Source organism: Micrasema longulum, unplaced genomic scaffold (genome assembly GCF_059751315.1).
Source record: "Micrasema longulum isolate JH-2025_06_02 unplaced genomic scaffold, ASM5975131v1 h1tg001391l, whole genome shotgun sequence".
Classification (NCBI taxonomy): Eukaryota; Metazoa; Arthropoda; class Insecta; order Trichoptera; family Brachycentridae; genus Micrasema; species Micrasema longulum.
In genome coordinates, this window is record NW_028278577.1 from 204,142 (window position 1) to 230,182 (window position 26,041).

General features: G+C 33.5%; 3 protein-coding genes across 11 annotated transcripts in view; 2 read left to right on the forward strand and 1 right to left on the reverse strand.

The window, feature by feature from the left end:
* The window catches only part of pds5 (cohesin associated factor B pds5), a 42,475-nt gene extending 38,677 nt beyond the window's left edge, over positions 1 to 3,798 (forward strand). For 6 of the 9 annotated variants that reach the window (XM_088235536.1, XM_088235540.1, XM_088235535.1 and 3 more), the window contains exons 21-23: positions 468 to 590; positions 1,921 to 1,956; positions 2,299 to 2,556. In XM_088235536.1, the coding sequence (XP_088091662.1) occupies positions 468 to 590; positions 1,921 to 1,956; positions 2,299 to 2,415 (276 nt within the window). In that variant the 3' untranslated portion in view covers positions 2,416 to 2,556. Of the gene's footprint in view, positions 1 to 467; positions 591 to 1,920; positions 1,957 to 2,298 lie in introns of all 9 variants that reach the window. The other 3 variants (XM_088235542.1, XM_088235543.1, XM_088235541.1) reach the window with 2 other exon arrangements.
* The window catches only part of LOC148275553 (uncharacterized), a 97,834-nt gene extending 75,450 nt beyond the window's left edge, over positions 1 to 22,384 (forward strand). Inside the window, exon 13 of the mRNA XM_088235544.1 lies at positions 22,014 to 22,384. The gene's annotated coding sequence lies outside the window, so the exon portion shown is untranslated. The remainder of the gene's footprint in view (positions 1 to 22,013) is intronic.
* LOC148275556 (clavesin-1) overlaps positions 11,025 to 26,041 on the reverse strand; it is a 57,980-nt gene continuing 42,963 nt past the window's right edge. The window contains exons 5-6 of the mRNA XM_088235549.1: positions 12,528 to 12,644; positions 11,025 to 11,897 (exon numbers count right to left, since the gene is read on the reverse strand). Of these exons, the coding sequence (XP_088091675.1) occupies positions 11,646 to 11,897; positions 12,528 to 12,644 (369 nt within the window). The 3' untranslated portion in view covers positions 11,025 to 11,645. The remainder of the gene's footprint in view (positions 11,898 to 12,527; positions 12,645 to 26,041) is intronic.

Consider the following 26,041-nt stretch of genomic DNA (forward strand, 5'->3'; position numbering starts at 1 on the left):
GAATCTTCACCGTACACTGCGCAAATATCGCAAGCAGCTTTATTCCTAAACTAGTAGGTACTTAGAGTAAATATTATTATGTTATAATAAAAGTTATACTCATAATGTAATTGAGACACATTTGATGTATATATTTCTACCGACATATTGTAACCATCGTATAATTTCCATAATGTGTTTTGTTTTTATGAGAAAATAAAATAAATATAATATAAAGAGCAAACACATTATCTTGTGAAGCAGAAAAAACTTATGTTAACACCTTATACCTCATATTACACTATTTATATTTATACATGAGATCTTGACCAACCAACCAACCGGTCATTGGCCCTGTACATGCCTGCACCTTTGAATCCGTCCCCTTCTCAAAAATGGTTTTAAAACTTTGTTGAAAATATTTCTGCTGTGTAACTTGGTTGATTATGAATACAAATAATTGACCCTTTTCTGTTTATTGTTCTCAGTTCCAAGCAACAAAGAAGACCGGCATTACGTACGCGATGATGCAGGCGTCAGATAGTACGCGGGGGAAGAGGAAAGCCAAACAAAAACCCGAAGGAACGGGGCCCGACGGAACTGACGTCATGGTAATGTTATATGCCACACTTCAATTAAGTTACTACATAAAATATTGTCTCCTTCATTAAAAAAAAATAGATTGTAGGTAACTTGTACAGCAGCATTTTCGTAAAATAATTTATACCAGGGCCCCGATTACAATGGGAAGTTAACAGAGTTACCTTCGACTGTCTATAAAGAAAAACCGATATTTGTGTACGAAAATGAGTATATTTGCATGAATATTTAAAGTATCTTCATCAGTAGCCTATAATTGGACATGTTTAAAAGAAAAAAATGTATGCCCATTCTGCTTTTCACACCGAAAACTTCATTTAACTTTGCAGACAAAATTGAAGATAAATGTTAACTTACCATTGTAATCGGGGCCCTAAAGGGCACTTCACAAAAGTGACTAATGATCCACTAATTTTGTGATTATGGCCATGTTCAAATTAATAAATTGTGTGATTGCTTACTCTTAAAGCCATTTTATAAAAATTGGCTTTCTTTCAAGTAATTTTGTAATAAATAAGGTATTTTAAAAATATTTGTGTCATAAATCAGTTGAAAGATGACTAAATATGATGTCAAATCGTATCAGCCACTCAATTGGACGGCTACGCTAAGATGGCGGCTAATTTCACTAAATGCCGGCATGAAACTGAATGGCTAGGCCGTTTGTTGAATGAATTAAGATAGCTCAACATTCAACGTGTCAGCTAGTTGAAAGCGACGAAACAACCGAACCAAAAACCGCCTGGTTAGGTTAAGATAGGTTGGGTTTTTTTTTTTAAAAAAAAACTTTTTTTTAAAAAATTATTAAACCTAACCCAACCTTACTTAACTTCACATAAAAAAATAAAACAGTTATTGTTGTATCAATATCAAGTAGGCTAAGTGACATTCAGCTCTTTCGTAAACATTGATTTCAATATTTTGGCTATGCGTCCGGTAGCCATTCGATTGAATGGCGGCATTAATTGAAATTACCCCCATCCTAGGCCTTCTCAATTGGGTGGCGGATTTAACTATTTGGCGTCGACATATATATCACCGGATTATTCACCAGACACTATGGGGAAAATAAAATCCTTGATAAACAAATATACAATGCTACTGACACTAGAATTAGGCTTATAAACTAAAATTACGGTTTTTATAGCCCATCATGTTTTGCCATCTTTCAACAGAAATATTCCTTTGACAAAAGTAACCCTCGAATAGAATTTATAACAGGGTTAGGTACTTTTCTCAAGGAAATAAGATTTATTTGATTTGATAAATCAGACCAACGGAATATATATTGTAACATTATATTGTTCCCCATATCATGTATTCCATTTGTCTTACAAGCAGCAACTGGAAAGGTCCCGAAGTATTGATTATGCGCAGGTACTTAATGTATTTATCATTATTTTTATATTATATTATCAATAAATACCCGTCGAGATCTGTACATTATGTGAGGGACAAGCATTATCGACAAAATCAAGAAAGGCATCCTGTGTTCGTTTGTAAAAAAGGAGAAATTTCTAATGATAATTAAAAGGGGGATTGAGAAAGTGTACAAAGGGGTAAACCATGATCTGTGTGAGATGATCTGTGTTTGATCACAAATGTGTGAGGTGTGAAAATCTCTCCGCTATCTGATTTAGATTTGTTTGCTGAAATGTTTAACATATCGATATTTTAAATATAAATAATGTTTATGAATATTTCTCCGTATTCCTGCAGCCTTCGGAAGCGTCAGAGACCCAGATCCAGCTCCCCGGGCTGACGGACAGTGCGGAGTCGGAGGCACTGGAGGCCGGTCCGCCCATTAAGCGCCAGATGGTGGACATCGAAGAGTGAGGAGCCATCTCGTGTTGTGAAAGACAGTGCGTTGGATATATATTTTCGGTTGTATTAGGACAACTAGTCAGTGACGCCGATAACCGACTAATAAAAAAAAGAGGATTCCTATTTTGCGGGATGTTCCCCCGATACCGTGCGGATTTTAGAAAATTTGCGTTTTAATTAGTGCTTAGTTTTACATTATGAATTTGCTCTTTTCCAAGATATTTATTTTTCTCTCTTTCTGCGCTGGATTTTTTTAAAAATAGAATCGGCCTCCGCACCTTTTCTTCGTTTACCAAATTATAGCGGCAATGAATGGTTTTGAAAACTAAGTTATATTATAATAATTAATTTACAAACGCTTTGTACGAAAACTGTGTTTCTTTTTTCAAAACTTTGACATTGCCTTAGGAATAATTTTTGCCGTAGAAACCACCCGACTGGTTTTGCTACAAATGTCTTAGGACCGTTTTAAGTTTCTCAATTAGTTTGTAATGTACTTGGCACGAAGGAGTGAAGGGAAGAATATTATACTTAATATAGACTCGATGTTCCACACCGACGTTACAATCCACAATCCTAATTTCTAACTTGTATCACTCGAGTTCCTATTGAAAGATTTCCAAATATAATTCAGCATTGCAAAGCATATAGTTTCCAACGTAACATTCATCATGTACAGAGTTTCAATGTCCTTTTTCATTGGATGTTATAATTCCAAGTTTTATAATTTATTTATGAAATTTTCTATATTCTCTAATAAAAATACCGTATTATTATTTCCAGATGTAAAACTCTTAGGTCTGGCATAGAAAATATAAAAATGTATGTTTTACCCTTGAACCAATGATGTAAATGTTTGTCACACTTGTGTGCTTCATAAATAATCTAAGTTACAATCTGTCGACAGAAAGTAGAAAGAGAGTGCTGTTGTTCTCATGGTAACACTTTCAAAACATTTGAAATGGAACTTCATAACCAATTGTGAAACCTATGTCCAAATCTCTGTCGACGAATATCGGATTTTAACTATCTCCGGTGTTAAAATAAAGATTTCAGCTCCTGCTACACAACTAAACGACAGGTGAAAGTATTTTAGATATGCCCATGTTTAAACATAGGCAAAGCGGAGAATCAGACAGTATGTAAATTCTTTATTAGTACCAGCAATGAGAGATCTCATCTATTTTTATACAGGATGATTTTGACGCAATTTTTGCGAAAAAACAGCGCTATGCAATAAACATCTTAACACTTCTTGCATTTACAGAGCGCGTGGGCAGTTGGAAACCCAGTTTCCATTCACAATGAATGCAAATTTAATTTATTTATGAGAGCCAGATTAGAGCCATACAACACAAATCCTGTAAATGTTAGAATCGAAGTTCCGTAAAAAAACACTAACTTCTCATTAAACACTGCAGATATGCCTTCGTTTCGTGAGATCAAACGACTACCTCACATTTTTTACGATCAAAATTGTATTTCTCTTTTGTTTCCACTGCGTACAAACAAACGCTTTACTCAAGCGCTAACTGCTCTGATCTCTACTATTTCTCGACAGATCGCAACCGCCGTTTTGACCCTATCTCAATTTTAACGAAATGAACTTGTGTTTGCGAAGGAATTACGAGTCTGGTTCAGAACCAGCACAGGTCGATAGTGGACGGATTGGCGCTCGGTGTGGAGTGCTAAGGCTGAGCGGGATGGGGAAAGGAAACATGTTTTGTAATATTTATAATAAGCATAGGGTATACTTTAATGATTACATAATATAATAATATTGAATATGTTAATGTGTTTGGTGACTATAAAACTTCTCAAATATTTTCTCCCCATGTATTTTGGTGTATTTCACTCCCCCTAGTTACTAGTAAGTATATCGAGAAAGACTTATCCAACCAATGCTATTGGAATTATCGCTTAATACTTTGGGAAAAAATAATTAATTTTAATCAAAATAACTTCAACAATATTTTTAAATTGTCCACATGTTTTTAGACAAGGACCGGATTCTTATAACCTGTCGTTGGTCAGTTTAAGTAATCTCATGATAGGGCACTGCTTTGGTACACCAACTGCTGCGTATCTTGATCGTTTTAATTACACGAAGGTAAGATCAGCAGTCTTACGCTTCAGGTGCCAATCAGGGGACTATGAAATGTTCTAGTGTAAAAAAACACCCTTTTCAACCATACCGCGAATTGAACCCAAGACTTCTTGCATGGTAAACAAATGAACGTAGTTACGCAGAAAGCAGCCAGTCATAGAAAAGAGAAACTGAGGCAATAGCACTTTTGTGAAGAGGTTAAATAATTAAATCTACACAACAGTTGGAATGTTTTTGACTTTGACAAATGTTAAACAATGTTTTTTTTATATTACAAACAAGAACCTAATTATGAATTTGACTAGTTTGAATGATTTTTAAGTACCGTAAGATTTTTCTAGTGCTGTGGGTGTTTTCAGCAAATTGAGAAATGCCGTTTTTGTGATCGACACAATTTTCAGAAGGTGATTAAAAAATTTTTTTTTTTTTGTATAAAAGTGGTCTGGCTGTTTTTAGCAGAACGTAGAATTGACTTTACTGCACTCGATAACACCAACGTCTCATGTTTACAAAATTGTGGACTGGCTGCTTTCTGCATAACTATGTTCAAATGTACTGACCACGAGGATAAGTAATCTACACACTGTATAACCATTAACTAATCTGCCTATACTTTAAGAACAGTGTATGTTCTAACAGGCAGAATGTTACACAATGTGTAAAGTGATCATTTAAACCAGCCAATGATGTAAGCCCATTTTTTCATTCCTGTTTCAAAACAAAAAAATAAATTATTAACAACAGTATTTTGAGTTTGTTCAAATCATTGTTTACAGTACTGCATATAAACTTGGAGGGATATATCGGTCTCAATGAAGATAGAGAATTTTTACATTTTCAGTTTTCCATGTCGAGCCACAATCAACCAACTGGAGTAATATTATACGGGACGATATTTTTTATTTTCAATTATCAAGGAATATGCTTTGGGAACCAAGTTTTGTTATGAATATGAAAATAAATTTTCAAACAGAGGTTGATTCTCAAAGTGTATTCCTTGTTAATTGAGACGAAGACGTCTTCTCCCGTCAAATATTGTTTTTGTTGATTCCGATGTTGTGGAAATTACGGCCCGATATCTGCAATTACGTATGCGCTAAGAGAAAATATTTTTCAGTTCCTTTGATATTTTTATAGTAGCCTTCATTCAATTAATATGTTTTTAAAATGTGTATTATAAACGAATTGGTGAAAATAAAAAATATATCTGCATCATTCTATGACAATTAAAAATATATTTCTTTTTACGATGGAATTATAAAATCACAAATGTTTTTGGACTCCAACTTATGATTTTAATTTTACAATAGTAATTTTTTTGTAAAATCTAATTCTTTTTATTTTATTTACTTAAAAATTATTTATGCAGTGAGAAATTTCAGTTGTTTTTTTTTTATTTTTTAAATTCGTTAATAGACTATTAAACTACGGCAAAAATATTTTTTTGAATTTTGGCTTAGTTTGATAGTCAAAAACAGACAAAAAAAACCACCGAACTACGTCATTAGTCACTCAAAACTTTGATTTTGTTGCTCAAGAATTCTTTTCACCGCCAAAATGACAATATGCTTATCAACAGTAGAAAGGCGAATGATTTATGTGCTACTCAGAATTTAAAGCTGTCGTATGAGCCGACATCCACGGATATCGGATGCCAATTTTGCCATTTACGTCAAAGCTCTTGTGCGATGTTCATAAAATCATCGGATTTATATCACACAAAATTGGACTTGTTTTTACAAATTGTCATTTAGGTTTATATTTAAATCTGTTTCTGGTATTTATCCTACTTTTACTACTCCGCTTAATGTATATTTTTTTGTTTAAATCATTTTTAGATTTCTAGAATTCTATTTGTCCATGCGCTTTGCGGCTGCAAGACGTTTGTCAATCTAGCTTCCGTATGTAAATGTCATCATCAACTATCAAATTATTTCATACTGTTTTGTAAATGGGGTCTTGAATTCCAATCGTCCGTGCGCTCTGTCTGTAGCGGGAGGACGTGTTGTAATCCAGCTCCTGTCTGTTATTAAATTGTATCACAATTGGAAACGAGAAACTTGAATCCAAACCGACCGTGCGCTATGAAGCTGCAAGACGTGTTTGGATACTTATTGTACAGCGCCCTTGAGGTGATTTTCACAAAAATGGCGCTATATAAATTATCTATATTAATAAAAACCCTAATAGTTAAACAAAACACTTGTCTTACCTGCGTTATTTTGGAACTGATTTGAAATTAAAAAATGTTTATTTTTAAATCTTTTTTGACTCCTGCGAAATTTGTTTTATGGCATTAGTCATTCTTTTTACTATCGTTGTGAAATTAAGTGACACCAAGGTATAACTCATGAGTCAGATCACAATATAATCATGTATCTTGTCTTATGACATATTTTTATAGACAATTTCTTTTGCATAAATATTATATGTATTTTATTATTGACTGTCTGAAAGTGAATTGTGTTGTATTATATTGTTGAAATTGGTTTGAAATGCGTTTGTAATGTGGAATATTGGTTCCCCATATATCATATACATAGTATTGTCATCAGTATACAGTCTATAGTTATTTGATTTCCTGTAGAAGTGACATTCTGAAAATGACATTCTGTGAAAAAGAGCGCCTTACAAAATGTGTAAATTATTTTTGTTCTATTTTTGTTTTATAATATTATGTATGTATAAGGAATAAGAAAGTGATGTCGACTGTCAAAAAACTATTAATAAACTTATTCTTTAGCTGGATATACGAATCCTTTTATTTCCACATTTTAACCTTTTAAATTGACCCTTTGTGCTTTTTAGCACGGACCCACTCGATGTTGTCACCGACTCGTAAAGATTACCAAATGACGAACATATCTGGTAGCACTCTTGTCAGTGGCAAATGAGGTTCCCGGGTGAAAATGATGGTAACCCTCATTTTGTTCGTTTTGAGAAAATACATTTTTTAAATTTCTCAAAATCTCCCTATTTAGTAAATTTTTAGGTTGGTGCACTTGTTATGTTTCAGATTGATGAACATTTTGGAAATTTGAAGAATTTAATATACAATGTCTGTTTGGTTTCAAATGTTTATGGTATAATTTTATGTCTTACATTTTTATTTATATTTATGTTTGTAAAGGATTTTTAGACAAATTCGAGGAAAACTACTTTGAAAATTAAATTTAATTCTTTGTAAAAGAATTAATATTATGATTATAATAATGTGAATAAACTGTAACTAAATTACGATGATCGACGTTTATCACAGCTTGATGATCGTAGGCCTTTAGATAACAACAGCAGTATGGGAAAAAATGGCTTGAGCATGCCACGTACTCGTAGGGTCACAATTTTTTATAAAAAAATACAATTGAGGAGGTGCTATTTGAAATCATATTTTTAAATGTTTTCTTAGACATATGTTTATGTAATGACAAAATGAACTTTTAATTGAATGGCGAAACTTCTCTAAATTGTATGAATAAATGGTTCATGTTGTCATCATTATTCACAAATAAGTTTTGCTAATCATAAATGCCTGTAAGAAAAGAAAACACAGATTTTGTAGAACAAAATATGATCACAAGTAAAATGGGAGCAGGTAAGCTAAAAATCAAAATCTTGAAGCAATCAGAGGCATCAAAATATTCATTTAAAATATATCTCATTTTACTTTTGTTTTCTCAAATTAAAGGGTAGTGACATAGAAAAGATGGTCAAATTGAAATACCTCGGCAGCATTCTAACAGAGAACCTCGACCCAGATATAGAAATTAAATGCAGAATTGAGACAGCAAGAGCTGCTTTTAATAAAATGAAATCCCTCTTCTGCAATGCTAATCTCAACTTGAAAATAAGGCAAAGATTGGTGTTATGTGTGGTCTGTATGGTCTGTATGGCTGTGAGACTTGGACTCTGAAGGTGAACACTATAAACAGGCTGGAGGCTTTTGAGATGTGGTTGCATCGCAGAATGCTTAATATATCTTGGATAGACCTGATTACGAACTCAGAAGTTTTAGAGTTCGAGCTAGAACGAACAGAAAACTCTTAACCACTGTAAAACTTTGTAAAATTTTGTATCTGGGGCATATAATGCTTGGAGAAAAGTACCACTTGCTTCATTTGGTTTTGAAAGGCAAGATTCAGGGTCACAGAGGGGCTGGAAAAAGACAGGTGTCCTGGCTGCGAAATATACGAGACTGGACTGGCTTCAGGACTGTGGAGCAGATTTTCCAGGCAGCACAGGACAGAGAGACTTGCTGGAGTAGTTGGGGATACCTGGCAGGGCACTAAGAGAAGAAGAAGAGAAGAAGTTTTTTTTACCAAGAAAAATGAAGCAGTTTAATGGCTACTGTTTAGTAAATAAAAGTTTGAGTAGAAATTCAAAAAAATAAACACATTTTTTGTTGTAAGTATTTATTAATTTCTAAAAACAACCCCCACTAACATTACATTCCTCTACTTATCACATTGTTTTGACATTACAAAATTCACACTAATTTTATAAATATAATATTTAATAAAAAAACTGACAAATATAATTTAAGTAATGATAATTATTTAAATAAAAAAAATATGCTATTTTTAATAATTCCTTACATATCCTTCAACTAAAGAAATTAAAATCATTTTTTTCATTTTTAATGGTAACTGAATAAATAAAAATTATCTGATGAATGAAATATTTGCAATTATGTAGCTATTTCTATTTTGGAACTATGGAAAACAGTGCTTTTTAAAGTCCACCATTACATATTTGGTTTATACATTTTTGTAGTATTTTTATTACTGATGCTGCTACAAGGAATTTATGTTTTTGTACAATTTATTTTCTAGATTGGATTGCATTTTAATAATAACTTCTTAACACAAAATCTAAATTCTAAACCACTGTAGTGCTCTTACAAACAATAATAACTCTAAACAATAAAATTGTGTCATGGTGGATTCGCATGTATTGATAGAAGAAAACCCACTCAGTTATATATTATCTGATACTAATGTTGTTTAATAACATCTTTAAATTATATTATTCAAAATTGTATTCACTTTTTGATCGGTCAGTTATATATATTTATAAATTATTTTTACAATACAATGTATTCTACTTACAGCTAATGAGAACGATACTATTTCGACTATCCAGAAAAAAATATAGTTGTTTTTGGTGAAAACATAAATGTTTTTGATACTCTTGTATATATAAAACATGTATTATTCTATTAACAATAATGATACTAAGTACAAGCGTCAAAAATGAAAAACAAGTATATGAATTCACACTGTTAAATATTTGTATATATTTTACAATCAGCAGTTCAGATTTCAGAGCAATAATGCGCCACAACTGTAGAGCCGCCGCAAAACAGCAAAACAATGGGCCGTGGGTACTCAGGGCGGGAATCACAAGCGCAAACCAAAACCGTCCATTACATGTTTGTTGTTAAACCAAACCAAAAATTTGTAACACTTTTGATCTATGCAATAGAGCGAAATGCTGTCTACCGCATATGGTGCCTTATTAATCTGAGGTTTAGATACATATTGTAAATAAATATTTTTTGGTTCTACTGGATAAATTTTATAATAAAAGTATCCTTGTCGGATCTCCAATATTATGCAGAGTTTGTAGGCTGTTCTTTGTTTAATTATGCATTTTATAAAAACAATAATGTGTACCATCGGAAATAATGAAAAAAAATGTTTAACATAAAACAAACAAATGTCTCAGAAAAGATGTGTATTTTTTTCGCGTACTCATTTAAATTTACATGTTATATGGTATGTAGATACATATTATTATAGGATGATTCGAGAAATTCTGACTTGTATACTTAATTTGACCGAAATCCTCCAAAACCAGCGTTTCTTTTGGTTGTAACAAATGCATAATTCTCACAGAATTAATTTAAATTAAGACATTAAAATAATTTTTCAAAGTTCTTTTCATAAAGCCAATCTGCAATTTGTATAGATGCGCCCTGTGGACTGCCTTTTCATAGATATAACATATTGGAGAAACCACTCTTAAAATGTTTACGTCTATTTTATTAGTAACATACATAAATAATTTTAATTTATAAATTACGTACTAGAAGTGATAATTGAAGGTTACACGGCTAAAACGGGCTTATTGCATTTTCTCTATTTTTGAGATATTAATGCCATTTTTTTCTCCTGGATGATTTCAACAAAATGGAATTTTCAGGAAGAAAAAATATTTGCGTTCTTATTATTTACCCAAATATTTCATTTTGAGGGACATTTTCAACGAGTTGTAAATAACGCACTATTCGGGAATTTAGTTGGGGTAGAGTGGGGTTCGAACCACGGGCCTTGGAGCCGTGAGTCCGAGACTCTAGCCATGAGACTACAACCCGATTCAATACAATATGTGGCCCCTGTCTTATATATCATTAGCACCTTCAAGAAATGCCTGAAACATTACTATGTATCCTTAGAACCCTAATCTCCCTTAATTTTTTTTATTTATATTTTTATTCTTTTCTTTCCTCGGTTCCTTTTTCTCCTTCCGAACTCATTACCTGATTCCATATTCCTCATCTTTAATATTTATTTAATAAGTTATGATATGCAAGCCTTGTCTCCTCATTAAAAAGCTGCTGTTATTTTTTAATAAATTCGGTTTTTTATGTATGGTATCTGTTATATATTTTGTTTTTTAGTACAATTTTTGACCAACTCTTCTTTTTTGGTTGGCGGGAAGATATTGCTTTTAGCAATAGTTGCACCAAAGTGACCAAAGTACTTATTTTTTGGGGTTAAGGCAGGGAAAAAACTGTCAAAATGCGATGATTGTTGCAATGAGCTTGTTTTTGTCAGTTCAAGATAGGAGTTTTTAAAAAATATAAAGTAGATGTTTTTGTTTATTTTTTTCTGTGATTGTACATAAAAATAAATATTACATTCATTGAAAGCCTATTTTATTAAATACATGAACCCAATGCCTCACAAATAAGCTTTTTATTAATCTTTTTGCTCTCCGAGCTCGTTCTTGCCATGTACCCTTCAGTCATATTTATTCAAAAGTTAACCGTAATGCAAATGCTACAAATACACCAGGTATTTAGTGGTACTAAAATAATTGTCGTAATATTAAAATTAATTTGTTCGCATATCACTTAGTCCACCTGCAGTTTCCGGAAGCTGCCGATGACTCCGGTTCCGAGTTCGTCCTTCATGTCGCTGTCCAGTTTGATGTTGCTGTCAATGTCGATGACCATGTCGTCGAGGGCGAGGATGGATTCCCGGCAGTCGTGGAGCCGCTTCTTCAGGGCGGCGATCATGTCAGCCATCGGAACCTCTCCCCCGTACTCCTTGGGCAGAATGGAGGGGTCGAATTTATCTTTCATCTCGTCCACTGACTTGTGGAGCTGTAAAAAATATGGATTACAACACAAATTATTTTTTTAATCGAACCCATTGTAAAATTAGTTGCCCAAATAAACTTGCCTCTAATATTATTTTTCTAGATATTTACTTATTATCATATTACATTCTTAAAATTATAATTTATGCAAAGTTGCTTTAACTTTCTTACTAAGGATATTTACCCTGTTCTAAGCCTAATTTATTTGAGCCTACTGCAAAGCAAATGATGTTATTTTCCTTCTTCTTGCGCCCGATCAGGTATTCCTGATGTCAGCAATAACTTATTCTTTATAGTCTTATCCTGGGAATTAATAATCAGAGGGGTTTCATGTTGCCATCCGTTGCCTGGGTGGGTCCTGTCATTTGACGCCAAACAATCGCCAGCCATTCGCCCTCTCAGTATCTTCTATGATTTTGACGGTAATGTCGATGCTCAAATTGCTTGGGGCTCGCGGGCCTGAAGACCACTCGTGGACGCTACCTGGTAAGACTTGATATTGCTGCTAATGTTACATAGTTTGGCTTTTTTTTTTGTTTGTCATTACAGAGACAAAAACCTATTTATTAACTTTTTTTATACTGTTTGTGATTCAGCCTAATATTCGAAATTTTATGTATAAATAAGCACTCACCATAATGCGGCTCTTGAGTTTTTCACTGAGTACTGAAACTGCGAATACCACCAGCTGCGTGGCGTAGGAGGGGATGTTCAGGAAGTGGGACTCCTTGTGTCTCATAGGGGTAGAGTTCTGAAAATATGCATCAACATGTCATGTCAGTTGGTTATAATGTAGGGTCGGGTGAGAAACGGTGGTACACTATAACAGTAATAATATTTCCTTTATTATAGAAATAAAACACGAGTGATACTTTAATCCATAAATTTAGAATATCCAGAGACCGGTTTCATCGCTTTTGCGACATATTTGAGACTGGTATCTTTATTAAGAAATTCAATGTATTTATACAAAACAGAGGTAAGGATAGAGAATTCAAAATTATATGGGAGTAAATTTAATTTAATTATTTTTAAATCTTGAGGAATATATATTTACTTTATTTTTTTTCATTGCAACACTGTTTTTTCTACAGCCAATGAGAAAGAAATATCCGCCATCTTAGGTATTAGTTAAATTAATATTCATTGGTTCAAATCTATCATTTTTTGACCCATGTATTGCAAGCTTATAAATAGCGTAATTTTATTTTTAAGCAGACAAGGCAAAAATGAGAAAATCGGGTATTTTGACAATATTTCATTTAATTTAAAGACAAAAAATTTAACTAATTGTGTTCGTTTATTCTAATGCTCTCCACACAATATATATTTTTATTTTATTTATTTATTTAAGGTTCTATAAACCTTTTACAGAATTATAATAACAGTTGTAAACTAATTACAACAAAAAATAAATAAAAAAAAGGAAACATCAAAAATAATATGCGCATTAGTAGAAAAAAAATATGAAACGTTTAGAAAGCTTAAACTATTTAAAATAAAAAATTAAAAAATAATAATATAAAAAATCCCAAGCAATAAAAATAACTGATATTATTAAATATGTTTTAATTTGACATAGGCCGATTTATGTTGCACCATTTTTATGACATACATATACGCCTGTCGGCCTTGTGGTGAAGTGTTCAGCGCCTTTGCCTACCTTGCAAATGGTCTCGGAATCGATTCCCAACATGGTTGACATGAAATATTTATTCAAAAAGGTGTTTTTACAGTAGAACATTTCATTGTCCCTGGACTGGTATCTGAAGCGTGAGATTGATCATTTTACCTTAGTGTAGCAAAAATGATCAAGATACACTGTGATGTGTACTACTGCGGTGCCCTATGCACCATTAGATGCGGAAAGGTAATGCTGATGATGATGATGATATATACGCCTATTTGGATAGCAAACAGCGTTACAGATATTATTTAATACTCCTGTGTAATATGCATTTTGCAAATCGCATTGATATGGTGCAAAAAATATACAAGAAATGCATTTTAGTTCATGCACAGTAAACGCAATATTTTGGAATAAATGAAAATTGTGTTTCCTGAAACAACATCTCAAAGCCATTAGTTTTATAAATGCATCTACATAATATGTAGGTACCAGATTACGTAATCAACTTACAAAAAAACCCAAATTGAGTTTGGTTGCAACATTTATATACTCGTATAATCAAGGGCACATTATTTCCTTCGGAGCTTAAAGGCCGAAACGATTAACATTATATCTGCCCATAATAATGAACACGGGCGTGTGAAGAGGTTCAAGAAACTGTAATATCATCGGTGATACTGCAATACCGCATAACTATCCCGAAGTTCTGACATGAACTTCCGACGGGCAGTCAGCAGTGGACGTCCAGGACGTCGAGAACCTGATGCCCTGTAAATTAGGCAATCGTGATTAAGGCTCTCAGAAGGCATCCGCAGTATATGGCCTAGCCAACCGTATCGTCTCCGCTTGACGACAGTTGTCACCGGAGTTTCCTGCGTCCGTTCTCTTTTTACTTCACAAAGTCAAACCACTGCACACCCGAGATTCTTCTGAGACACCTATTCTCAAAACTCAGAATTTTGCTGTTTTGGGCCCTAGTGAGGTGCCACAATTCGCATTTGGCGGCATTTGGTTTTCACTGAGTTAATACTTATTTTAATCAACCTAAAATACCGTTGAACTACCAGAAAAACTACCATTATTTGGAGTAAAAAAAGCAACACTTAAAAACTAACGGCTCCTGTCTCCATTATGAATTTCTTTCTGTCAAACATTTTCGAAAAAAAACAGTTACGCGGTATTGCAGTATCGCCGACGATATACGAGCCTAATGTGAAGTATAGGGTGTATTTAGACGCGATTTTTTTTTAATTTCCACCAGCCATCTCTCCACTGCTGGATACATGCCTATTACAATGTTTTCCAATCTTTCCTGTTATGGATAATATCGTCAACCCATCTTTTCTGGGGCCGTTCTACTGCTCAAAGGAGACCGTAGTACAATAAAAATAAACATTATCCCTCGGTCTCCACTTTAGAACTCTGGATGCCCATCTCTCTGTTCCCTGTCTCGCAACATGACCTGCTCGTTGCCTTTTCAATTTACCAAATATATCGACAAGTTTACTCCAGCTCGGCGTCTGACTTTTTCATTTCTGATCCTACCGTTCAGACCCCAGCATTTGCCGTTCCATATATGCGTGCGTTTGTCATTGTTTCATTATCACAGGGAGGATGCATACCTCAAAGACCTTTCTTTTTAAAATGATTAAAATACAACTCTAAATTCAACAATCAGAAACAAATATTTGTCCGGTAGAATAAAAATACAATCATATTTATTTGTTTAAATGTCAGAAAAATGTTCTTCACGACTAGCAGTTATGTAACGCATTCTGTCGGTCCAATTTTTAGCCACTTTTTCATACAAATCCGGAGTTATTTCCGAAACGGTGCGTATTATATAGGCTTCCATTGCTTTGAGAGTTCTTGGTTTGTTTTGATAGACCGTGGGACTTAAAATAGGAAATAATCCAATGGCGTCAAGTAACAGGATCGTGGAGGCCAATAATTAACAAGACCATTTGTGGAAATAATGCTATCGCCAAACTTGCGAATTCGCAGTTTCACGTTTGGTGAACTAAACACTAAATTTAAAGTGAATTTACACCATTTGCGAGCTTTGATTTAACACAAGACATTACATTGTTAATTTGATTATTATTACAGTGCATAAATGTGAAAAAAAAACAGTCATCATTAGTTTGACCAGAGACATTATTACCAATCGAAAATTTTGTAACTATAAAAAAACACCAGTTAGAATAGAAATGCATAAATTATGTATTAAAGAGTTCGTTTTGGGGGCAAGGCCAGTCCGCGACACTTTTCTAACTTCAGATATTATATTCATTTTTGTGCCCGTCTGCTTGACAAATCCGATATATTATTTTTGCCAAAATTACGTTCATAAAACAAAAACCACAATTTGGAAAAAATACGTAATAATAATAATAATGATTATAAATAAGTAAAAGAGCTGAAGCTTCACAAAAGTCAACAGATGGAAGAGTTGAGGAAATGTGGATGTTCAAACATAAGCAAAATGATGAATGCTACACAGTGTGTTAAGTGGCCACTTAAACCAGCCAATGACAGGTCATAAGCCCTGTAAATGCCTAGACTTCCATATTCCCTTCTCAAAAATGTTTTCTCTCTCAACAACAACAAATTTAAATATGAATAACTCCCTAGGGAGAAAATCCAGCCAGTCTACAATCATTTGGACATACTCAAAACAATGTTCATTATTGTTCATTGTGATCGCTTAAATGCTTAGTATATTTTTAAGCACGTCTATTTATGATTGAGATACTGGGCTGCTATTCCAAACGCTCTAGCGGCCGTAGAAAAAGCTTTTATCTCGCGTGTTTTCTACGGCCGCGTGATCGGTATAGAATAGCACTGCTGGGCTGGTATTCTGAACGGAATTACGCGCGATAAGATCGCTCTTTTAGCCCGTATTTAATACTTAAAAATGCGTTTTCTACTTTTGCGTTCAGAATACCACCCCTGAGTATCAACACTTTATCTAAAGAATAATAATACGCTTTCCCGACATAATATAGAGTGGTTTTTTTTTTCGAATACGGATATTATTATTTATTTATAAATTTATTGCAAAAAAAAAATATACATACTTATTAACAGGGAATCTATATAAAAACAATTAATGTAAAATGAAAACGGGGTGTTCTCTGTTTATGATAGTCTCCATTTAACATGGCACAGCCTGTTCTAAGATGGAGATTTTCTATCTTTAGAGCGTAAGTAGTCCTATACTAATAAAACAATAACATAAAAAAGAAAACCTCACACTATTTAATTATAAATGCCTAGCTAATCAAATGTAAGAAATTAAAAATAATTATTATACAAATATAAAGTATATATATATATGTGCCAAGAATACATGTTACTTAAACATAAATAATATAGAATAATATATAATAAAACAAATATAAAGCAATGAAATACATAAAAATATAAATAACATGTGTACCAATTATATAAAGTACTACAATCCTTATGTAATCAAGTATTATAATCCCCTCTTTCGTATGCGTGGACTGTTTTATCAAGTTAGGTACACCATGACACTATGAGAATTTTAGAAAATCTTTAAGCGTTTTAAAAAACGATTCTCAATAACTACTTGCTCGAGATGACTTTTAGATATTTTTTTTACATTTAATTATTTCTGAAGGTACTTCATATAATTTATATATTTTTTTGTAATTTGTAGTATTTGCAGGCTATGAATAAAAATATAATGAATCACCATTACTGGGCCAGCCCAGTAATGTTTTGTATTGTATGTATTTATATGTATTTATGGGTGAATGTATTGCTTTTATATATTTTTAAAAATGTATTTTTACAGGGGTTCAAAAGTATTTAATTGCAAATTATTGCCGAATAGATAATTTTAACATTATTTCTTTACACTTAAATTAAATACGACGAAGATCGTCATGTACCGGTCGTACTCGGTTCCTTACTAGGTTCTGTTGAAATAAAGTAGTTTTGTAAAATCGTTAAAATCAATGGAAAATTGCATGTGCTTCATGAAAATGTGGGTTTATTCTCTAATAACGCAATATCTATTAAATTTATATTCAAATGGCTATTTTATCATATTGGAAAATATGAAATAAAAAGGATATTAACACGCATCATTTAGTGCCTGTTTATTATTAATTTTTATTTTATTCATTTATTTATTCATTTATTAGTTTATACATACAGTGTTACAAAATGGCACAAAAAACACTCTGGCAAATTCTGCTAGTACTAGGAGTAGGCTCAGTATATGAAGGGTCGGCAAGCCAGAAATATTAATACGCCTAATGTTGCAATCGGTTCCTATATGGGCAAATGCCTGTTCTAAGAAACCGATTTGTTGCGGCAAATATGGTTTACGAATATGTTTCCTATGAATAAAAAACAATATTGAAGAAATAATATAAAAAAAAACAGTTATTGCCCAAAAGAGAAGAAAAGAAAAAAAAAAGTTTACATTAAATGTAAAAATACAATTAAATACACAAATATAAAGCATACATACTTGGTACATACATATACACATACATATATACACACATTCATACACAATATATATGCACATGCGAAAATACAATAAATTTATATATGATTCAATGGGGTAGCATAATATTTAGATTACTATCTTCATCATTGTGAAATATATTTAGGAAGTCTTGCGTGATACATAATATTAGCACTTTACACAATAAAACTGTTCCTGAGTAAAATTCAGACTACTGTATACAGTTGTAGCCAGAAGGGTAGGCCCTTTTTTTTACATGTAATTCCCGAGAAACTACATTTTATTTCCACTTCGAGTATGGATAGTAGTATTTTTTACTTAATATATGTATTTTAAACTTGTTTAGTATGATTGCTGAAAAATATTACACATAATGTTAAGATCCGTACATTATGTAAGGCTGAGATAAGCATTATCGACAAAATCAAGAAAGGAGCTCTGCGTTGGTTGGGACATGTAGAGCGAGTGGACAGCGAAAGAACGGCTAAAAATGTTCACAATGCGAATGTTGATGGATGCAGAAATAGAGAAAGGCCGAGAAAGACATGGCATGACCAAATCCAATAAATACTTGAAGATGGACATGTTAAAAGTCGGAATAATCGGCGCGCGTGCATGAGAAGATGTATGAAAGTAGAGGAAGCGAGATCTGCATGCAAACATATAATTATGTGGCGTTCTATCCTCTGCCTACCCTTACGGGGAAACGGCGTGATGGTTTGTTGGTTTTAAAAAAACACTCGTTTAGGATTTTAGTTCATTTCACACACAAAACTGTACTAAATCGATAAAAAAATATTATCCACCCGTTAAAAAACCGTTTATCAAGAAATTTGAAGAAAAGCCGGGATTTTCGATATATAGATATTTGAACATTGGTACCTTTTCCGTTTTTCAGAATTATTTATCATATTTGTATGTACGTCTAAAAACGCCAAATAAAACTGGGCACTTTTTTGGGTTTCAATCAAAAAGGCAAAACGATAGAGACGCTCCGATGGTAAATATTAACAGTGTGTAAAAAAAATCGCTGCTCGAGTACCATAATCCAGGGAGAAAATATAAGAATACGTACGGGGGAAGGGGACAAGACCACAAAATGTATTCAGAAGATTGATTAGGATATCCGCAGCAGCACGAAGAGGAATCAACAATATTAAAAATAAACTATTTTTCAATAATTATAGCTGATTTGTAAAAATAATAAAATCAATAATTGACAGCCCCGCTAAACTTGAATTAATTCAAATTCGAATACCTGGTAGGTGCACTAGAAGTAAAGTATTATTTTTTATAGAAATTCTTGAACTAACTTCGAAATGCATTCACCTATATCCAGGGTACATAGGAGTGGAAACAAGTTTAAAACAAATATTTGATATTTTCAATACAAACTCTATTAATGCATTAAAATGTAATCTCACTCGTTATTTTTTGGTAAAGTGATGACTTTATTTAAAAATATTTTTTTTTCAATACTTTGTTTATTTATTTATAAATATAAATGATATATCGATGGATTTATTGCCAAATGGCAACCTCTTCCAACCAACTAATAAATTAAAGGTGTTTTTTTAGATTATTTCAGTTTTTATATTGCTCCAAAAAACTTATTATTCATGAAATATTATTGTGGCATTATTTTTCTTTTTCATTTTTACCTAGTTAAATATTAATTTTTACGTTAAATTATTCTAAACTTTACTTGTTTAGAACATAAGATTTCCTCACGATAATTGTTATCTTCTATTTGTCATATTAGATATGTTATGTTTGTTTTTTACTTTTTTGTTGTTTTTTTTATATATTTTACTTTCACTGAGTTGCTTGGTTTTAATTATTTTACTTTATTTCATATTATATATTACGTAATGAATTGTTCAATGCTGTGATTATTTTTGTAATTTTTTTTATTGTAAAAGGTTCTTAGAACCATGCATTCAAAAACTTCACACCTTCACACATTCAAACACTTCACACCATACATTCAAACACTTTAAGTTAGATTGCAGATTTACGATACACGAAAACATTCTTCTACAATATCCATATTGGTTATGAAAAAAAAGTTTTTTTTCCTAAATCCATTTCATATATTTTCATCGCTATTCGTAGTATGTGATGTTTCGTGTGTAGCTGGCAGCAGTATACCTACAATACGATAGTACAGTTAGGTTAGTAAGAGTCTGAGTACTCCTCAGCAGCTGACGACAAAGGGAAAGTGGACAGACCGGTTCTGGCGAGACTTGTGCACGCAGCACGACAACACCGTGGCTTAGAACTCAGGGGCCTTAGTTTATTAAAAATAAACCAATTAATTGCATTTCAGTGAAGTGATAGAAACCTGGACGAGTGTTTACGACTCGATAGCGGCTCTCGGGTAAAAATCCAGTATCATGAAATCGAATGGAGATAAGTCAATGAGAAAGATGTGGCCGACACCATTAAAAAAATAAGTAATACCAACTCTCTCGGTCCAGATTTTATTCCTATATTCTTCCAGGTTGTGTGGAACTGATAAAAAGACTTGGATACAAAACATGTTGAACTTCGTCATTACAATTTATGTGTGTGCATTGCATTTTCTGGTGAGCCTGTTACCTATAGTGACCTTAGTAAAGGACAAATATTAGATTTTTTTAAATAGCGCGTCAAATAAAGGCCACCGTGTACTTAAATTAGCAGAAGCGTACTGTAGTGCAGTGGATGTAATAATGTCGATTGTACCTCGAGGAGTGCATGCCGGATACCGAATACCGGATATCGGATACCGGATACCGTGAAGTACCGTTTGCGATTTTTATTTTTTTTAATATATTATTTCGTTGACCTGATTAAATTTCATGTTTCAAACAAATATTTCGAATTCAACTTGCAAGGGATTAAGTTTGAGACCTTAAGCTCGGTAGACGAACGTGCCAACCACATTACTACGAGGCGGACATCTCTACTCGAACACCTTTTTTAGGATTTTAACCTGAGAGTAGCCAGTAGGAGTGGTTCAATTTTACACAAAACCTTATACATCGACCCGGACAAGAGAAGATATTTTTTCAATTGTATTATTAATATTTAACGCATTAACTTTGTGATCAAATATTTTACTATATGTTATTAAATATTTGTATTTAACCACTTACCGACTTTTCTATGCCTACCGGTTTCGAGACGTGCCCATCTCTTCGTCGGGACACCAATTAAACTAACATACCAAACCCTCTATACACCAAAATATAAAAGTCCAACATGCCGATTAGAAACCGATCTGAAAAGAGTTGCCTTCTAAAAGCATGTGGTTTCAAATCGGCATGTCGGATTTTTGTACTTTTGTGCAACAACTATGGTGAAGGCGTAAAGTGGATTTTGCGTGTTAGTTTAAATGGTGTCCTGACGGAGAGACGGGTACGTCTCGAAACCGGTAGACAAGTCGGTAAGTGGTTATATACAAATATTTTATAACATTTATTTATTAATTTTATGTACATATTATAAAATACAATTTTTATGATCGATAAATCTGACTGAGTTTGCAAACAAATTAATGTTCTCTAGCAACCTAGCATATTCTGTCAGCACAAGATTTTTCCATCTTTTCCAACAAATTATGTGCTATTTCCGAAATGGTGCGTATTATATTGGCTCCCAACTTCCAAAGCTTCGAAAGTTGTTGGTTTGTTTCCATAGACAATGAACTTAACGTAGCCTTATAGGAAATAATCCAACGGCGTCAAATCACAGGATCCCAGGACGGTTTCTGGAAATAATGTTGCCAAAGTTGTCATCCAGTAAATTCACGATTTCATGAAGAGCCCTATACATTTCTCGAACTAAACACTGATTTTTTAAGTGTTCAAGGCCTTCAACTCTATTGCATATGTTCTTATTCTTAGAAGTGGGGGCCAGTGCTATGCAAGCTCCTGACTCATCTATCCTACTCCTATTGTGACGGGTCCCCGTGAATAGTTCTCGCCCTTCAAGCCCAGGTCTATAAAGATCCTGGCTACTGTGTGGAAGGCGAGTGTTTACACTTTGCTAAATCTCCCCCTCCAAGCCCAGATCCGTTAAGCATCGGGCTTTTAGGTAGGTGGCGAGCTCCTTAACAGCCTCAGGTTTAACCAGTGGTCCCCTAGGATGAGGCTCCTTTTATGATGTAAAGCGTCACATTCACATAGAATGTGTATAGGTGTTTGCTCATCTGCACTGCAGAACCTACATCTAGAAGTTTCGGAAAGGTTCATTCTAGCAAGGTGTTTGTTCAATCTGCAGTGCCCAGGGCGGGCTCTAGAGATAACCCTCACTTGATGAGGCTGAGCTTTATTAGGTCAAAAGCAAAACTTTGCGAGTATCCTTCTATCAGTTCCTTCGCATGGTGTCTATCGCATACAACAAAAGCGTTCCATTTTTTTTGTTTTTCCTTTTAGTTTATTTTCTTCTTTTTTTTGCACCACAACAGGCCAGAGGCCAGTGGTGACTTACAGCACAAAATACCCAGGCTTGAGAAAAATCACATAATTTTTTTGTGTTCTCACCGGGAATCGAACCCGGAAACTCCCGTTTGTGAGTCAATCGTCTTGAGCACTACACCACGGAGGCCGCATTAACAACAAACATGTAACGGACGGTTTCGGTTAGCGCTTGAAAAACTCGACCTGAGTACCTATGGCTCATTGTATTGCAGCAAACTGTAGGTAACTTCGTAGTTAATAATAATAATTATGGTTTTTGTCCCTATGGACGACTCTTTTTTTTTTTTTTTTAAATAAAAAGAAATATTTGCGTTCTTATGATTTACCCAAATATTTAATTTTGAGGCCCATTTTCAACGAGTTGTAAATAACTCACTATTAGAAAATGGAATCAAGTTGGAGTAGAGTGGGATTCGAACCACGGACCTTTGGCCCGTGAGTCCGAGACACTAGCCACGGGACCACAACCCGACCGTAATCTAATAGCCAGTGGCGTATTGTTACTCAAAGGTTTGCAAGCATTATTGGAATACTTATTGTCTACTACTCGTCTTAACGTTCGATTTTTCATTTAAGTATTGTTGTAACAATCCCCGTAGAGCACAAAAGATGTAAAAAAAAGTTCATCATTAGTTTGACACGAGACATCAGATAGCAATCGAAAGTTCTGTCACAACAAAAAAACATATTAGATATGAAAAAAAAATTATGCAACCTGCTAACGAATTGTTTGATTGCAAATTCAGCATCACAGAATTAAAAGTAAATATATGATAATCAAATATTTTTTAACAAAATAATTGAGTAATATCTGTAACTTGGAGGATAAAACACGGGAGTCCACTTTTCCGTTTTGATGCTAAAAATGCAGAAATCATCCCAATAAGCTATTCATTATTATAAGTCAACTTTCGTCATATAAATGCTTTTTTAAGTTTTAATAAAAATCTGAAGTCCACTTTGTTTTAATAAAAAAAACATCAGTAGTTCCAGATACGCTATTTCAATGGATACTATTATTAATAAAATAATTATTATTTAACATTGAAAGTTCATCATAGATTGAAATCTTCTCTTTTGTTTCCAAAGTTACAATGTTTTGGGAATCGCATAATCATAAAATCTTGTTTCTTGAACGATTCGTTCAATGTGACTGGTTTATCCTTTAAGGTACACATATTTTTTTATGTATTCATTGTAGACCTTCGACCATAATTTACGTTAGAAAGGTTGAAGGTGGCAATGGTGCCACAATGCATCAAAGGTGATGCAGCCAGATTATTACTGTACCTAGAAATTGTAAACCGCAAACATAAAATTACAATAGTTAGGTTCAACTTGTTATGGCCGGCTGCAATCAGACATTGAAAGAAACCCGCGAAATGGTGGTTAAAGGTGAAACTAATAAATTATTAGGTTTTGCAATACGCATTTATTTAAGAGTAATTTTCTGAATGCACAAAGTGGTAAAACAACTATAAAATTCAAAGAAACTATTAGTTTCCACCGGAAAACGCTTGTTCTTTGAATTTACGGGCTAGACATGTGTACCTACACGTGAAGGAAGAATTGTCATTATCGTATTTTATTCTGTGAATGTGGTTATCCTGAAACTGGGAAGTATCCTTACTAGGGATGAGTGCCGGGATATTTATTTATTATTTTTTATTTGACCGTTTATATACATATACAATATATATACATATAAGGGCGGGCATATTGCCTTAAGGCAATTTCTTCCTACCTACCCAAACCGTTCATTTAGAGAAAAATATAAATACATGGACATATTGAATCTTACAATTTTATACAAAAATTAAAAGCAAAGATTAACAAAAATAAATATATTTTTTAAAAAATTATTTAACAAAAATAAACATATATATAAAAAAAAATTAACACTATACTATGAAGAGAGGAGAGGGGATGGGAAGGAAAGAAGAAGAATAAAGGAACAATTTAAATATTTAGATAGTGACATTTCAATCTGGACTTAAATGTAAATAAAGAATAGCGTCTCTAACATTAGTGGGGAGATTATTCCACAATCGGGCGGCTACTACTGTGAAAGAGGAGGAAAGAAAATTAGAGCGATGACAGGGTATAAAAGGGTTCTCTCGTTACTAAAACGAAGAGATAGTCCGTGTTGTGAAAGAGGTTGGATGAGCTCTCTCAGATAAACAGGCGAAGTGGGATTATTTAAAATATTGTGGATAAGGGATGAACGGGGCACTAAAATCAACCTTGGCAAAGAAATGATTGGCGAAATCAAACATTATAAAGTGCCGTTGCCGACTCGTCTGTAGAAAAGCGACATTTGGAAATAGAAAAACAAGGTTAAAATTAGGCTGAATACAGTCGAAATGCGATCTCTGTGTGGTCTAACTATGTGCGATAAGTGCTCAAATGTCGAGATCCGTGCATTATGTACGGCTGACAAAAGCATTATCGACTTGCAAAGGACATTGCATAACAAAAATTGTAGTGAACATCGACACAATACGAGGATAGTCAAGACTAATAAACCAGGAACTGAAATTATACAATAAACTACCAGACAAAACTATACAAGAGAGAGAAAAAATATTTTTTTAAATGAGTAATCCGTAAGTGTTTCACATTTACTTACGATACGCGTAAAATACTAATTCCCACCAGAAACCTCACAGAGTGGAACCCAATGGTAGTGGTGGTACATGGGCAGTATCATCACTAAAAATCTAGACACCGACATTGAGATAAAATTCAGAATAGAAGCAGCCCGAACAGGATTTTTAAAAATGAAAAATCTTCTTTGTGACGATAGTATAAACCTTAAGCTGGGACAACGAATGGTCAAATGTTATATGTGGTCTGTCTTACTGTACGGTGTAGAGGCGTAGACTCTGAAAGTTAATATTATTAGCCGCCTTGAAGCATTTGAAATATGGATCCACCGTTAATGTTAAGAATATCTTGGACCGATATGATAATCAACAATGAAGTATTTTTTTATAAAGGAGTTGCTTTATTATTTACCTTGCTTATAATATACAAGGTTTATATTTCAAAAGTGGATTTTTCTGCAAATTTATTTTTTTTAAATTTATCTAAACTGTTGGGATCAGAAGGGATATACTAATGGGGGCCAATCAGGAACTTCTCAGCATTTGCTCATGTGGAGAGGAAACCACTCAAAACTCTTCAGGAGAAGCCGGCCTGTTGGCAGCAGTCAACAGGCCTTCCGTTCCACTAGAGGAGTGTTCGGCATTTTCTTCCCTACTTTGGTTTATTTTACCAATAGCCTGCACTATATTGATCATGTATAATACTACCTCTCGTGTGAGTTCTTTATTACCTGAACAACGAAGTATTACGTAGAGCCAATACTAATAAAGAACTGTTCACCACTCAGCTCTGTAAGATTTCATATTTTGGCCATGTGTTGAGAGGTGATAAATATGCCATACTTCAGCTTGTCATAAGGGGAAGATTGAGGGACGTAGAGGGGTCGAAAGAAAACAGCTTTCCTGGCTTCGAAACATCCGAGCATGGACCAGGATTAG